Genomic DNA, 14,862 nt, shown 5'->3' on the forward strand with positions numbered 1-14,862 from the left:
AATCCACCAATTCTTCGTCCATATCAACTAATAAACCCTAGAGGAGCTCAGACATCAGTTGACTAGACAAGTTAACTTCCCTTCCCGAAAATTTGTGTTTGCACCTCCACCAGTTAACCATAGCCTGTCTCGGTAGACCTCCACCTCCACTGCATGCGACCTCCACTATAGGAGTTAGGAGAATATTACCCAAACCCTAATGACGTTCGCATCTTCTGCTCCTCACACAACTTTAGAGCCATTCTCCTTTGTCCTTAAAACTAAATATTTACTTATTTATTTGTCCTTCCTACATTGTATTATTTATACTTCTTCTACTAATATTGTTTTTTCTTGTTAGTTTGATTCACACCACATTTGAACTTTGAATCTACATAATGCTTCATAACATAATGATTGCCAAAAGAACTCCCCATGGACCTATTTTACGAACATTGCTAATAAATAATTAAAATTATAATAAAAGGAATATAAAATAGAATATATATATAGTCATGAGGGTTAGCTCAATTGGTTGAGTACATTGTTAAAGTACGGTCACAGGTTTAATTCTCTTGATACTTTAATGTTTAAGCTCTATAATTAAGCCCTTGGAATAAAATCTTTAAAAAATAATTATAATATAAAAATTAAAATTTATATATAATAAAAATATTGCTATATATAAATTTATTTTAGATTTAAATTTATTAAATATTATTATATAAAAAATACAAAGACCTCACCTTGTAAATTTAAAACACTAAAATAAATCATATTAATAAATAGAAAACTAATTCACCCCATTTACCATATTTTTATAATAAAAATCATTATAATATCATTATATCAAAAATACAAATATTATCTCATTTTTATATTAAAAAAATATTTAATTTTGAGAGATTTAATCTCTTTATCGAGACTTCGCTTTGTAAATTCGAAACACTAAAATAAATCTATATTAATAAATAGAAAACGAATTCACCCAACTTACGATACAGTTATAATAAAATCATAAAGCACAAATGATAAAGCAAATGTGGGGCGTTGGTATAAATGCCGGTACCCACCCTTCAACATCAAGAAATCATATTTTTGGGTTAAAGTTCGATATGGCTTTTCTTTTTCCTTTTTAAGGTTCCATGTAGTTTTTCTTTTTTCTTTTTAAAGTTCGATATGTTTCTGATGAACGGTTATGTATGGGAGGTTTGTGATAGGTGATTTTGGACCGTTAAATATAAACATAGGGAGGGAAAAGGGCATTTAAATCTGCCGACACCGAACAAATGCTGTTTGAGAACACTCGAGAAGTCCCGAAAGTATAATCCAAGGCTTCCAGGGAAATCCAGGCCCTCCAACGAAAGCTAAGATTCACACCATCTTTATAAAGCTGATAAGCTTGCAATTTCTCTCTGAAAACCGTTGGATCTACGCAAAGCTGTGTATTGGCGTTTGGCATTGGTCGAGTTTCTGATATATCTTATTGGGGATTTCTGTCTCTGTTCTTTAATACCTGTCTAGTTCTCTATTTTATTCTACTTCATTGCAATTACATCTACAATTCCAATTTCAATGGCGGACATCAACACAGAGAGTGGCGAGGTGGAGACCTTTGCTTTCCAGGCTGAAATTAATCAGCTGCTCAGCCTCATCATCAACACTTTCTACAGCAACAAGGAGATTTTCCTGCGGGAGCTAATCAGCAATTCATCTGATGTAAGTACGAAAATTAAGATTTATTAATTTCTGAATTCCCATTCCCATCCCTACCAAACTGTTGGGGCTAATTCTCTCAGAATTAGGTGTGGCTTATAACGCCTTGGAAACATGGGAATAAATAATTAGGTGTGGTTTGCGGCGTCAGCAAGAGGGGGATAAATTAGTCAATATATTAGGGTACTGTTTTTGGCTTATGGAACTGGAATTGGATGCAGGCGCTGGACAAAATTCGGTTCGAAGCGCTGACGGATAAGAGCAAGCTGGATGCTCAGCCGGAGCTCTTCATCCGGCTTGTTCCCGACAAGGCTAACAAGTGCCTCACCGTTATTGACAGCGGAATAGGCATGACCAAAGCAGGTGAGTACACTAGTAATCCAATATAATCCGATTTAATCAGTATTGAGATCAGATTATAGTGGGTATTCTGTTTCAAATTTTCTGACATGCGATGCAATCACTAGACTTGGTGAACAATTTGGGAACGATCGCGAGATCGGGGACAAAAGAATTCATGGAGGCTTTACAAGCCGGGGCGGATGTGAGCATGATCGGTCAGTTCGGTGTGGGTTTCTACTCTGCGTACCTTGTGGCGGAGAAAGTGATTGTCACCAGCAAGCACAATGATGACGAGCAATACATCTGGGAATCTCAAGCTGGGGGATCCTTTACCGTTACCAGAGATGTGAACGGAGAACCTCTGGGAAGGGGCACTAAAATTACCCTGTATCTAAAGGAAGACCAGGTATGTATCTAAATGCCCTCTTCTAAATTCCTTCATCTCTTTGACTCAGTATTGGTCCCTAGGTTCTGGTTGAATTTGGTATGGCATGGCTGGGAGGGTTCATTGTTTCTGAATTTGGTTTGGTGTGGCAGCTGGAGTACTTGGAGGAGCGGCGGCTGAAGGAATTGGTCAAGAAGCATTCCGAGTTTATCAGCTATCCCATCTATTTGTGGACAGAGAAGACTACTGAGAAGGAGGTGAGCGAAGACGAAGAGGAGGCAGAGGAGAAGGAGAAGAAGAAGAAGGAAGATGAGGAAGGGGATGTTGAGGAAGTGGAGGAAGACAAGGAGAAGGAGAAGAAGAAAAAGAAGGTAAAGGAAGTGTCACATGAATGGAGTCTGGTGAACAAGCAGAAGCCCATTTGGATGAGGAAGCCAGAGGAGATTACCAAGGAAGAATATGCGTCCTTCTACAAGAGTCTCACTAATGACTGGGAGGAGCACTTGGCCGTGAAGCATTTTTCTGTGGAGGGTCAGTTGGAATTCAAGGCTATTCTCTTTGTTCCCAAGAGGGCTCCGTTCGATCTGTTTGACACCAGGAAGAAGCTTAACAACATTAAGCTATATGTGAGAAGGGTTTTCATAATGGACAACTGTGAAGAACTTATTCCCGAATACCTGGGTTTTGTGAAAGGTGTGGTGGACTCTGATGATCTGCCCCTCAATATCTCTAGGGAAATGCTGCAGCAGAACAAGATTCTGAAGGTAATCCGGAAGAATTTGGTAAAGAAGTGTATTGAAATGTTCAACGAGATTGCCGAGAACAAAGAGGACTATGCCAAGTTCTATGAGGCCTTTTCGAAGAACTTAAAATTGGGAATACATGAGGACAGCCAGAACAGGGCCAAGCTCGCGGAATTGTTGAGATATCACTCGACAAAGAGCGGAGACGAGATGACGAGCCTCAAGGACTATGTGACCCGAATGAAAGAAGGGCAGAAGGAGATCTATTACATCACCGGCGAGACCAAGAAGGCGGTGGAGAATTCTCCTTTCTTGGAGAGACTGAAGAGGAAGGGTTATGAGGTCCTTTTCATGGTGGATGCCATTGATGAGTACGCCGTAGGTCAGCTCAAGGAGTACGACGGGAAGAAGCTTGTTTCTGCCACAAAAGAAGGGCTGAAGCTGGAGGAGACAGAGGAGGAGAAGAAAAAGAAGGAAGAAAAGAAAGCTGCATTTGAGAGCCTGTGCAAAGTGATGAAGGACATCTTGGGCGACAAGGTGGAGAAGGTTGTGGTCTCGGATCGTATTGTGGACTCTCCGTGCTGTATGGTGACTGGCGAGTACGGATGGACGGCGAACATGGAGAGAATAATGAAGGCTCAGGCCCTCCGCGAAAGCTCCATGTCGTCCTACATGTCCAGCAAGAAAACGATGGAGATCAACCCGGAGAACGCCATCATGGAGGAGCTGAGGAAGAGAGCCGAGGCTGACAAGCACGACAAATCGGTGAAGGATTTGGTGATGCTCTTGTACGAAACTGCTCTGCTTACCTCAGGGTTCAGCTTGGAGGAACCAAACACATTTGCTGCCAGAATTCACAGGATGCTCAAGCTTGGCCTAAGCATCGAGGACGACGCTTCCGCCGAGATGGATGCAGACATGCCGCCCCTGGAAGAGTACACCTCCATCCAGGAGGAGAGCAAGATGGAGGAGGTCGACTGAGATTCTCTCAACTCCGGAAGGAAATCAAGTTTTCTGAGAAGGATTTCTGGAAATGCAAAAACTTGGGAGGGTTCAACTTAATGATCTGTTTTTAGGTTAACTTTATGAAATTTATATACGGAGAGTTTTAGTGAATACCCGTGGATATGCGCTGTTTTGTTATACGTAAGTCCGTTTCGATGAATGAAAATTGTTATCTTTTTAGCCGTGGTATCTTAAACTTTACGAGTAATGTGAATAACATTCAATGATGTTATGAAAATGCCTTGGATTAAAATGAAACAAATATAGAAAGCAATGTGTTAAATGCTCATGGATTTTGGTTTATCAATTAAATTAAATTTGTTTTTCTTCCCAGTAGGGTAGCTGGTAGCTTATGAATTACTCTATGAATTACTTCTTTCGTTAAAGTGGATTTGTTTTTCTTCCCAGTAGGGTAGCTGGTAGCTTATGAATTACTCTATGAATTGCTCTTTTCGTTAATTGTTCAAAAAGGTTTGTTAATTGGTAGAATGGTTTTTTTTTTTTAACTGGATATGAAATGGTTTAGTGAAAATATGTCTTTTAAAAATGGTTGGAAAAATGTTTTTGAAAGGTGATGTTTAAATATTCCTGTGAAAAATGTTATTGGAATGATGTTTAAATATGAAAAGTACTTAAAATTTATTAGGGGAAAGATGTTTTTGAAAAATGATATTTAAAATGAGAAGGTTAAGTAAAAAGATGTTGTTGCAAAATGATGTTTAAATATGAAATTTATTTGAAAAATTTTATTGATTTTTATTATTATTTAAAAGTTGTTTATTTTTTTATTATTGAAAATTTGTGGAAAATCATCTTCAAAATGACTTTAATTGATATTTGGGTTGTGGCTAGTTAGTGTTAGCTTTGATGCTCTATTATTCCAATGACAAAATAAATTGGTATTGTAAAGAATCAATATTTTTATAACATGGTTATTCTTCCAAGTTATATAGATATAAATTGATCTAGATAAAAGAATTCAAAATGACTTTAACTGATATTTGGTTTGTGCTGAGTTAGTATTAGGTTTGAAAATAGTACAAAAGAACAATAAACTATAACATGTAGATGCTCCATTATTCCAATGACAACATAAATTAGTGTTGTAAAGATTGAGTATTTTTATAACATGTAGTTATTTTCCCAAGTTATACCAAATTGATCGTAAAAAATTCATAATCTAGAATCCTTACATTCAATTTTTTATTTTACATTATTTTTTATAGATGAGTGTTTGTCATATCTTTAAGTAGATCAAATAATTTTTAAACAAGCATGTTGGACGGAGAATTAAATTAAAAGAAGCATTAATACTAAGCTAACTAAATTACTCCTACATTACATTGGTTGGGAATGAACTATGTAAAAGCATAATATCATTATAGCTATTCAAAGAACTCTAAATTTGCAAACACATATACATGAAAATTGTTGGTAGAAATTGGAGAAATAATAGAATAAAAGTAGAAAGAATTAGAACATATAAACTTCTATCCATCACCCACGTGATGGGAATGTTGTTATTCAAAAGAAGTTTTGACAAGAAATATTCCTCCAATCAAGCTTCAATTATATTATAAAATTTACAATGGCTATCATAAAATTGTTATAGCGAATTCAAAATCGAATGTCATATTTGATGACACTGTGAAATTTACGTGAAATTATGGGAGACTTTTAATATTGATGATATCATTTAATTCAAAGCTAAATGCAAGATAATGAGAACTTGACATATACATTAGTCAAAATTGAAGTGTCATTATCTAAGTAAATCTCCATATGCTTAAACTTCACATAACCTACAAGATGAGATGAGATGAGCAATCTTCCACCACTAAATAAGGCATGTCATTAATACTAGGGTAATAATCACCAATATCATTTGTTTTAATCACATGTATTATCCTTAATCCTAACTTATTCATTCCTTAAACAATAAGGCTATTAATCATAAATGTGGTTGAATGAGATTGAAATATGTTCTTTTTATAGAAATTCATTCTTCCCACTTGAAATGTTGATAATAAAACCAAAAGCTTCATGGAAAGAGAATTCATCAGCTCTATCTTCGAGATGTAAACCATTACAACCTATACCTCATTAGAGTATAGTCATGCATAATGAATTTCAAAAGGAAATGAGATGACAACCTGCCTAGCTCAACCATCAAACAAATTAGGATACAAGGAAAAATAAGTAGAAGTGATAAAATGAAATGTATTTCCAAAAAGAAAATAAAACATTTTCAAAAATAAAACTCTTGCAAACGCATCTTTTTTTTCATTGGCACATTGCTGTCTAATTTCAGTTATGCATTGCATTGCCTATTTTCTTCCTTGTTTATTGATCATCATTTATGTCTTGCTCCACTTGAAAAATACAATCACAATCAACAATAATTGATTCATTTTCCTTAATTTATAAGGTAATTGTCATATTTTTAGGGGGATGACAACTTTCTTCTCTTTTCTCCTTAGTTTCCTCCAATGAGAAAGATAGTAGAATAATGAGAGCTTAACATAACCACTTGTTGAATCTAGAGTGTCTCATTATCAAAAGGAGCTTCCTCTTTGTTCTTTCTGTAGAAATTTTGAATAATATGACACTTATTCACAGAGATTATCCCGATTATACACTATTGCGGAATACATGCATAATACATAACCTCCTCTATGTTGATCATCAATTTTGCGGAATTAAAAACAATGAAACATCAATCGCATGCGCACATTAACACAGTATGTAACCCGGGGAAAGCATACAGCTGAAAACCCCACACTATCTGTATATTATATTGATTGAGAACATGTAACAATACATAGTACAATACTCCTCACAAGTACTCAATACTATCTCGACCTGTTACACACAAAACTAGCTCAGATCTGAATCAATCACAGGTTCAAATCTCCTCCGTTGCTTGCCTGCCTCCACTGCGCAATCATGCATGAGAATAGATGAGAATGGCTAATCCAAACTCGTATTTCTCTTGGCTGAACCACACAATCCTCATTGGAAATACTCAATCCATTGATTGTGCAAATCTCATGCACAACTATAGTCACAACTGACAGTTGTCTTTCCCTTTCACTCACCTCTAACACTTGTCTCCACTGAACTGTCCATGCACTGAGTTAACTGATGTATTTTTTAGTTGATTTATGAGTTAATAATTAGTGAATTAATTAATAATTAATTCACATCACTCATCACTAGTGTATTCTGCAGTTAGACTAAATACCAAGTCAAACTGAACACAACTCCATCAACTCTTCAATCAACTCCACCAAATTCAATCACTTGAGTTCTAACTGAAGTCCATCATGCAATAGCTCAACTAACCCATAAGAAAAGCGTATTTCCTTCTGGCAGTTGCATGTGCCACATCCGTAGCTTGAACTGAAGTGCTCCAAGAGGATAAGATAATGTTTATAGTCCAAATATTATTAAAATCTAATAATATTCGACTGTTCTATTTTTAGCCTGGCAGTCTAAAAATAGACTCCGCCCATATGTCTAAAAATAGAAGTCCATCTATTTTTACCAACATGACCAATCATCCACAAATAGCATCCTGCAACTCATAGACCATGATCCATGTCTAAAAATAGACATAGTCTAAAAATAGACTTTGCGCCAAAAATAGCCTGCGGGCCCACTTAGTGAAGGCGACTCCTTTCCACTAAGATCCATCATCTTGTTGCATTTTCAACACTCCCTCTCAACAAGATATGGATTATCTGCAATCCCTATTCTATAACTCTGGAATGTTCTGCATGCAACACGTTTGCCCGGTCCACTTGCTCCAACAACACTTGGAACAAAAAAAAACACTCCCAACTGACCACTCTGTTGGGCTAGGAACATACTCTGATGCTGAAGCTCTACCTGCTGTTGACAAGTGCTCCCTCTCTGACATCTGCGCTACTGCAACATCTCCAAGCATCTTGCACCATTGCACACTTCTCTGTGCCACCTAGCACTGTGCAAAACACTTGTGCCTCTTGCATTGCTGCAGCCTGCTAGCTATGTGCTGTCCTGGGATTCCCTACACTGTCGCTCTCTCTGCCGCTCCATCCACATATATCTCTACCCAATCAGTCAGTTCCTGCTACTCCACATCAGGGCTCCTGTAGCAAGGTCTCATCCAAGAGGTTGGGTACCTCAAGGATCCTGCCCCTCCTCCTTGGGACGATCACTCTATATCGCCCCACCTCCTACCTAGAGGTATGGCTACATGTGATCCCTCAGCCCACCTGGCTCGAAGTTTCCCCCTACTGGAGGTATCTGCATGAGTAGATGTCTCTACTTGATCTCCTCTCAGCTTCCCTTGTTGTGGCTGCTCCACAACCTCCTGAAGCTGCTGCACTAATCGTGGCTCCTCCACAGTCGTCTGAGACTTCTTTTGGCTCTGCATGTTGAGAGGTAATATACGCTCCCTCTCAACCACCAAGTCTCCATCAGTTGCCTCGCTGCTCAAGGCTTTGCATGCATCTTGAACCTCAAGAGTATACAAGTTCTTGACCCGTGAACCAATCTGCTTCACCTGTCTAGTGATGATGTGTCCAAGGAAAACCTTTCCCTTACTGAATACTACATCATAGCCTCTATCTTCCAGCATCATGATTGACAGCAAGTTTCTCTTCAGTCTTGGTACATACTTGACATCGGTCAAGGTAAGGCGAGCTCCATGCTCCCTCTGAAAAATAACCGTGCCTACACCTGAGACACTATACTTCTCATCATTACCCATCGCTATGAGTATCTAGAGATCTTTCTCCTCCAAAGTACTGAACAAACTCTTGTCACCGGTCATGTGGAAGGAAGCTCCACTGTCAAGAAACTAACCACTTCCCATCATGGATGAAACCATGCATGCGAAGAGTGTGAAATCCAACTCAAACTGTGAAGCAAGTGCCTCACCTTCAGATCCTTCCCCGGATCCCTTCTTGGACTTCTTCTTTGGGCAATTAGTAGCATAATGGCCCAACTCATGACAACGAAAGAATATCACTTTCGATTTGTCAACCTTCCTCCCATTATTGGAAGAACTGTATTCGGAAAGAGAACCCTTCTCCTTCCCCTTCTTCACCTTACTCGCTAAGGCATAGTTCTCCTCATCATGCATGCATGAAGAATTGTCTCTGGTGCTCTGTCTGATCTCTTCCTGCACAAGATTCGACCAAAGTCTCTCCCATCCTGGCAATTTCTCCCAACCATTGACAGAGTCCTAATAGGAATGCCAACTCTTCGAAAGACCAAGGAGAGCCAAGCTCACCAAGTCCTCATCATCAACAGTCACCCCCACACTTCCCAGCTCATCCCAACACTAGGTGAACTTCGTGAGATACCTGGGCATACTGTCTCCATTCTCACACTTAATGTTTCTGAGTTTATCCTTGAGCGCCAACTTCCTCTGGTCGCTCTTGCTTTGGAATAAATTTATCAACGCTTTCCACATCAAGTATGGAGAAGCCTTTCCATGCAGGCTGGATACAATGTGATCCTTCACGCCCTCCAACAGAATCCTTCGACACTTTGTTGTCTTCTTTTGCCAAGCCACAACTTTAGCAGCATCAGTAGGCTTTGGGACCTCAGCCTCTATGAACTCCTTCAGCCCATTGTCATCTAACACCGCCTCCATCCTGTCTTTCCATGCAATATAGCTCGAGTTGCCCTCAAGAGCATACTCCAATCGCAATCCGTTGAAAGACATTGCAACGTTGACATCAAGAAAATACTGCTGCAAATTCGAATTCCACCAACTCAAAACTCAACCGCTTCTGATCTAAAATTCGTGAGAACAAAGTATTTCTTGTACAGAGATTGACTGTATGGGCTTTTACCGGATATCTCACCTTCCAAAGGAAGGATGAATCCAGAGGATGAATACAGACTCTGCCTGAAGAAATAAAATGTAAGCACTTTCTGAATAATAGATCTGATGATCAACAGCTCTGATACCATGTATAAATTTTGAATAATATGACACTTATTCACAGAGATTATCCCGATTATACACTATTGCGGAATACATGCATATTACATAACCTCCTCTACGTTGATCATCAATTTTGCGGAATTAAAAACAATGAAACATCAATCGCATGCGCACATTAACACAGTATGTAATCCGGGGAAAGCATACAGCTGAAAACCCCACACTATCTGTATATTATATTGATTGAGAACATGTAACAATACATAGCACAATACTCCTCACAAGTACTCAGTACTATCTCCACCTGTTACACACAAAACTAGCTCAGATCTGAATCAATCACAGGTTCAAATCTCCTCTGCTGCTTCCCTGCCTCCACTGCGCAATCCTGCATGAGAATAGATGAGAATGGCTGATCCAAACTCGTATTTCCCTTGGCTGAACCATGCAATCCTCATTGGCAATACTCAATCCATTGATTGTGCAAATCTCATGCACAATTATAGTCACAACTGATAGCTGTCTTGCCCTTTCACTCACCTCTAACACTTGTCTCCACTGAACTATCCATGCACTGAGTTAACTGATGTATTCTTTAGTTTATTTATGAGTTAATAATTAGTGAATTAATTAATAATTAATTCACATCACTCATCACTAGTGTATTCTGCAGTTAGACTAAATACAACTAGTTCAACCAAGTCAAACTGAACACAACTCCATCAACCCCTCAATCAACTCCACCAAACTCAATCACTTGAGTTCTAACTGAAGTCCATCATGCAATAGCTCAACTAACCCATAAGAAAAGCGTATTTCCTCCTGGCAGTTGCATGTGCCACATCCGTAGCTCGAACTGAAGTGCTCCAAGAGGATAAGATAATGTTTATAGTCCAAATATTATTAAGAGCTAATAATATTCGACTGTTCTATTTTTAGCCTGGTAGTCTAAAAATAGACTCCGACCATATGTCTAAAATAGAAGTCCATCTATTTTTACCAACATGACCAATCATCCACAAATAACATCTTGCAACTCATAGACCATGATCCATATGTCTAAAAATAGACATAGTCTAAAAATAGACTTTGTGCCAAAAATAACCTGCGGGCCCACTTAGTGAAGGCGACTCCTTTCCACTAAGCTCCATCATCTTGTTGCATTTTCAACACTTTCATATCAACTTCATAAATAATTGAATTTAAATTGTTTACACGAGAGGCGTCTTTTTCATTAAGAAGATTTAATGTGCTTCTTCTAAGATAGCATGTTCTTCCTAATTCATATCCTAGAAAGTGGAGAAAATTTCTAGCATATGTTGTTCAATCATAACATCTATATCATCAATATTTTCATGTGAATCCAAATCAACATGTAAAGTAGCATCAAAATATTATTCAAATTCATCATTTGTTGATTGATCTTGCTTATTTGAAAGGGAGAGAAGATATCAATACCATTCAATGATTTTCTTTCCAGAAGGCTTATTATCTAAAGTAAATATAGAAAACTATGGTAAAATCTCAAAGAAAAACATTCCATTGACTCAATTTTTTTCTTTTAAGGGCTTGCATTTCACTGCATAAATTGTTTTAGTCATAATTTTCAAGGACATGCCAAAATACATTCAAAAATTGTTTCCATGTGTGAATAGAAGAAATTTGTAAAGTCTCACACTAGCTTTTAACCCAACCATCAAAAGAAAGAGTGAAAAACATATGTTAAAATGCATGTGTCCATCCTTGGCCATTAATTCTAATCTTTGACAAGAGTAAAATATCTTTGTAAGAATGCTACATGATAGAGAAACAAAAAATACATCCCCAGATAGGGGTTTTTGTAGAAGCCATTAATAATTAAAACCATAAAAAGGAAAGACTCAAGGTCAAATTTTCATTGGCCCTCCTTTTAACGTCATTTTGTTGACATTGGAAAATTCCCCAAGCCAAACAAGAGGGATTTACCTTATGGCATGTTCTAATCAGAGCTACTAATTTGGTATAGAAATTTCCACCGCTATGTAGGCCTATTTGCCACTTACTAAATAGATTTCTCATTAAAAGGAGACTTTCTTATTGAAGCGTTTATGAATTCCAAATGCATTTCTAATAAATTATGCATATACAATCTTATTCTAACATATTTCTTATCCTAATATAATAGTAATAAAAGGTTGATTGCAAGTATAAAGTAATTACTTAAAGCAAGAAAGAACTCATCAGCCCGAGTATAAATCAAACTATCATATTCAATTCCCATATATAGGGAATAATTCACATGGAAATAATATCAAATATGTGCCTACAATTAAATCCATAGTAAATTCATAATATTTCCTATAGAAGCAAATGACATAAATGAAAAATGATAAGAATTTATATAAATACAAAAATCAACAAAAATGCGCAATTACATGAAAAGACCATGAATTAGCTTATCCCTATATTCATTCTTAAGAAATTTTTCCTCTGTTTGAGATACAAGCAAAAACCTCTAGCATTCAATTCTCATATTGAACTTGATAACAATACACAAGTTACAATTCCAAATCTTTTCAACTCTTAGGTCTTCAATATTTTCTTTAACTTGATACGAATATACAAGTAAAAGTTCTTGATTTTCCAACGTCCTTTGGCTACAACTACTTTCCCTTTCTAACTCATTCTTCAATATTCTTTCCTAAAAATATTGGGAAAATCCTATCAATATCTTCATATAAATTGGACAAAGCACATTTTGTTTTTGAGATGTATCAGGTTATTGTTCAATTTGTTGTGATTTGATAGCACTATGTCATTGTAGCAATCAATTATATTTTGTAATTTCATGGTACAATTTATGATATCATGGCACTTATCATATGCAATATCCTTGCATTAATCTCAACAATCTTATGACACTTGTACAAATTTCAAAATGAAATTAACAAATAAATAGAAATATAATTGAAAACCAACAAAACCCTATCATTGATTGATTATCAAGTAGGTAATGATATTATTAAAGAAAAGGGAAACAATATTATTTCAACAAAAGGAAACCATTCCCTAGATATTCTACACCTCTGTAACTTTCCAACAAGCTATTTCATGCTAAATTTGACCACCTTAAACTAAAGATATAATGCATGGAAACAAGCATTCAACATCCATTGGGCTACCCTTTGAAGAATTCTCAAACATTGATCAATAGGATTATTGTTTTATCGCACATGCATTGGGGGAAAGCATTTTAATGTGTTTATATTATTTTTAATTCTCAATATGGTTTGTATTAGAAGTCATGGAAGCTATAGAAACTTGGACATATGATCTTTTAAGTGCCATGTCATCATTCTATTGTGTTATTTATTCCTTATATAGTTTTTTAAATACCTTGTCAATCTAGGTGTCCCAAACATAGCATGCCATGTGTCCTTGTTAGTCTAGGTGTCCCAACCATATCATGTCACATGTCATGTAGTAGTGTATGTGCATAGTTTGTTTGGGTATTAGAATTGTAATGAAAAGTTGAATCTAGATATCCAGAATCCTAGAAAATCCAATAAAAATAAAAATAAAAGAATATTGCATCTTGGATGCCATGTACAGTAGACATATAGGATATAACACATTAGAAAGGACATGTCAACTAATGAGGGGGATGCTAGGTAGATTCCATGTAGGATAATCATGTTGAATTGGTGAGGTGATATCATCATAATTTAGATATCTAGATCACACCAAAAAGGCAAATCCAAATATCTAGATTTTGGAAATTTGGAATAATCTAAAAATCAACACAAAAGAAATCTTGGATGTTGAATGTTGCATAGAATATCCACATAGTATTCCACAAGAGATAAAGGAAAGCCTCACTGGAATGAAAGTGTTGAGGAGGGATGATAGGTGTATGTTGAAGTGACATGATGAGTTGGCCAAGTAAAAAAATCCAAATATCCAATGTCACAAGAATTGTGGATTCATAAATCCAAAATTTGGAAGAAATGATAAAACATGATTAAAGAAAATCATGGATCTAAAATTCCTTAGATTTCATAAAAGGCACAAATAAAGGAAAAATGGATTTGGATACTTAGATATTTCTGATAAGATGAATAAAATAAAATATCAGATTATAGTTAACACATAGGATTATACATGTGAGAATTCATGTCATATTAAAGGCAATCTAGTTAGCCTTAAGGACTAGGGTGGGAAGGAAGCAAATGACAAGTGGATGATGAGTGACAAGTGGTACCATGTCTCAAATCCTAAGTCACATGATGTGTCATACTACCATGTAATGATTCCATAAATATATGTCACATTAGAATTCCATGTAGGATGCCACACTAGATATAGTGTTACCCTAATTATGATGTCGTGGATGACATCATCTTGATCAGGGTCCTAATATTTGGAATCCAGATAACCAAGCTAGTGAGAAAATGAAAAAATTAAGTAAAAATACAAATATCTTGATATTATATGCCAGACAAGAGAGACAAGTCAATGCAAACAGAGAGACGTGTGAATCATTAGAGGACACATGTCAAGCTAAATGTCACTTGGTTGTGAGAGGTCACAATCTTGACCAAAGTTCACGGTTCCACTATAAAGATCTAATTTCATCACCTAACATTTAGATACTTGATAAAACATGAAGAGGAGGATGATCCATGTGTTTGAATACCATATGCATGTGGCCAATGCAAGGCATAAGATTATCTAGATCTAAATGGAGGTGGTTAAATAATGGTTAAAAA

The 14,862-nt window shown here is 36.6% G+C and overlaps 1 protein-coding gene across 1 annotated transcript; it reads left to right on the forward strand.

Moving 5' to 3' along the window:
• The first annotated feature begins 1,275 nt into the window (after positions 1-1,275).
• Positions 1,276-4,366, forward strand: LOC149179905 (heat shock protein 90-1-like). The gene is made up of 4 exons (XM_089415845.1): positions 1,276-1,698; positions 1,917-2,058; positions 2,163-2,443; positions 2,575-4,366. Exons 1-4 carry the CDS (start codon positions 1,555-1,557, stop codon positions 4,144-4,146), a joined length of 2,139 nt encoding a protein of 712 aa, XP_089271971.1. The 5' UTR covers positions 1,276-1,554; the 3' UTR covers positions 4,147-4,366.
• The last annotated feature ends 10,496 nt before the right edge of the window (positions 4,367-14,862 follow it).

This window comes from Pinus tabuliformis, chromosome 3_2 (genome assembly GCF_031772625.1).
Source record: "Pinus tabuliformis cultivar Carrire ecotype Pingquan chromosome 3_2, CPIR1, whole genome shotgun sequence".
NCBI lineage: Eukaryota > Viridiplantae > Streptophyta > Pinopsida > Pinales > Pinaceae > Pinus > Pinus tabuliformis.

Bases quoted from the DNA above. Each gene is read 5' to 3' on its own strand.
- LOC149179905 (XM_089415845.1), top strand. From the start codon at position 1,555: ATGGCGGACATCAACACAGAGAGTGGCGAGGTGGAGACCTTTGCTTTC. The intron at 1,699-1,916 runs GTAAGTACGAAA...AATTGGATGCAG, and splicing joins TAATCAGCAATTCATCTGAT to GCGCTGGACAAAATTCGGTT. The intron at 2,059-2,162 runs GTGAGTACACTA...TGCAATCACTAG, and splicing joins AATAGGCATGACCAAAGCAG to ACTTGGTGAACAATTTGGGA.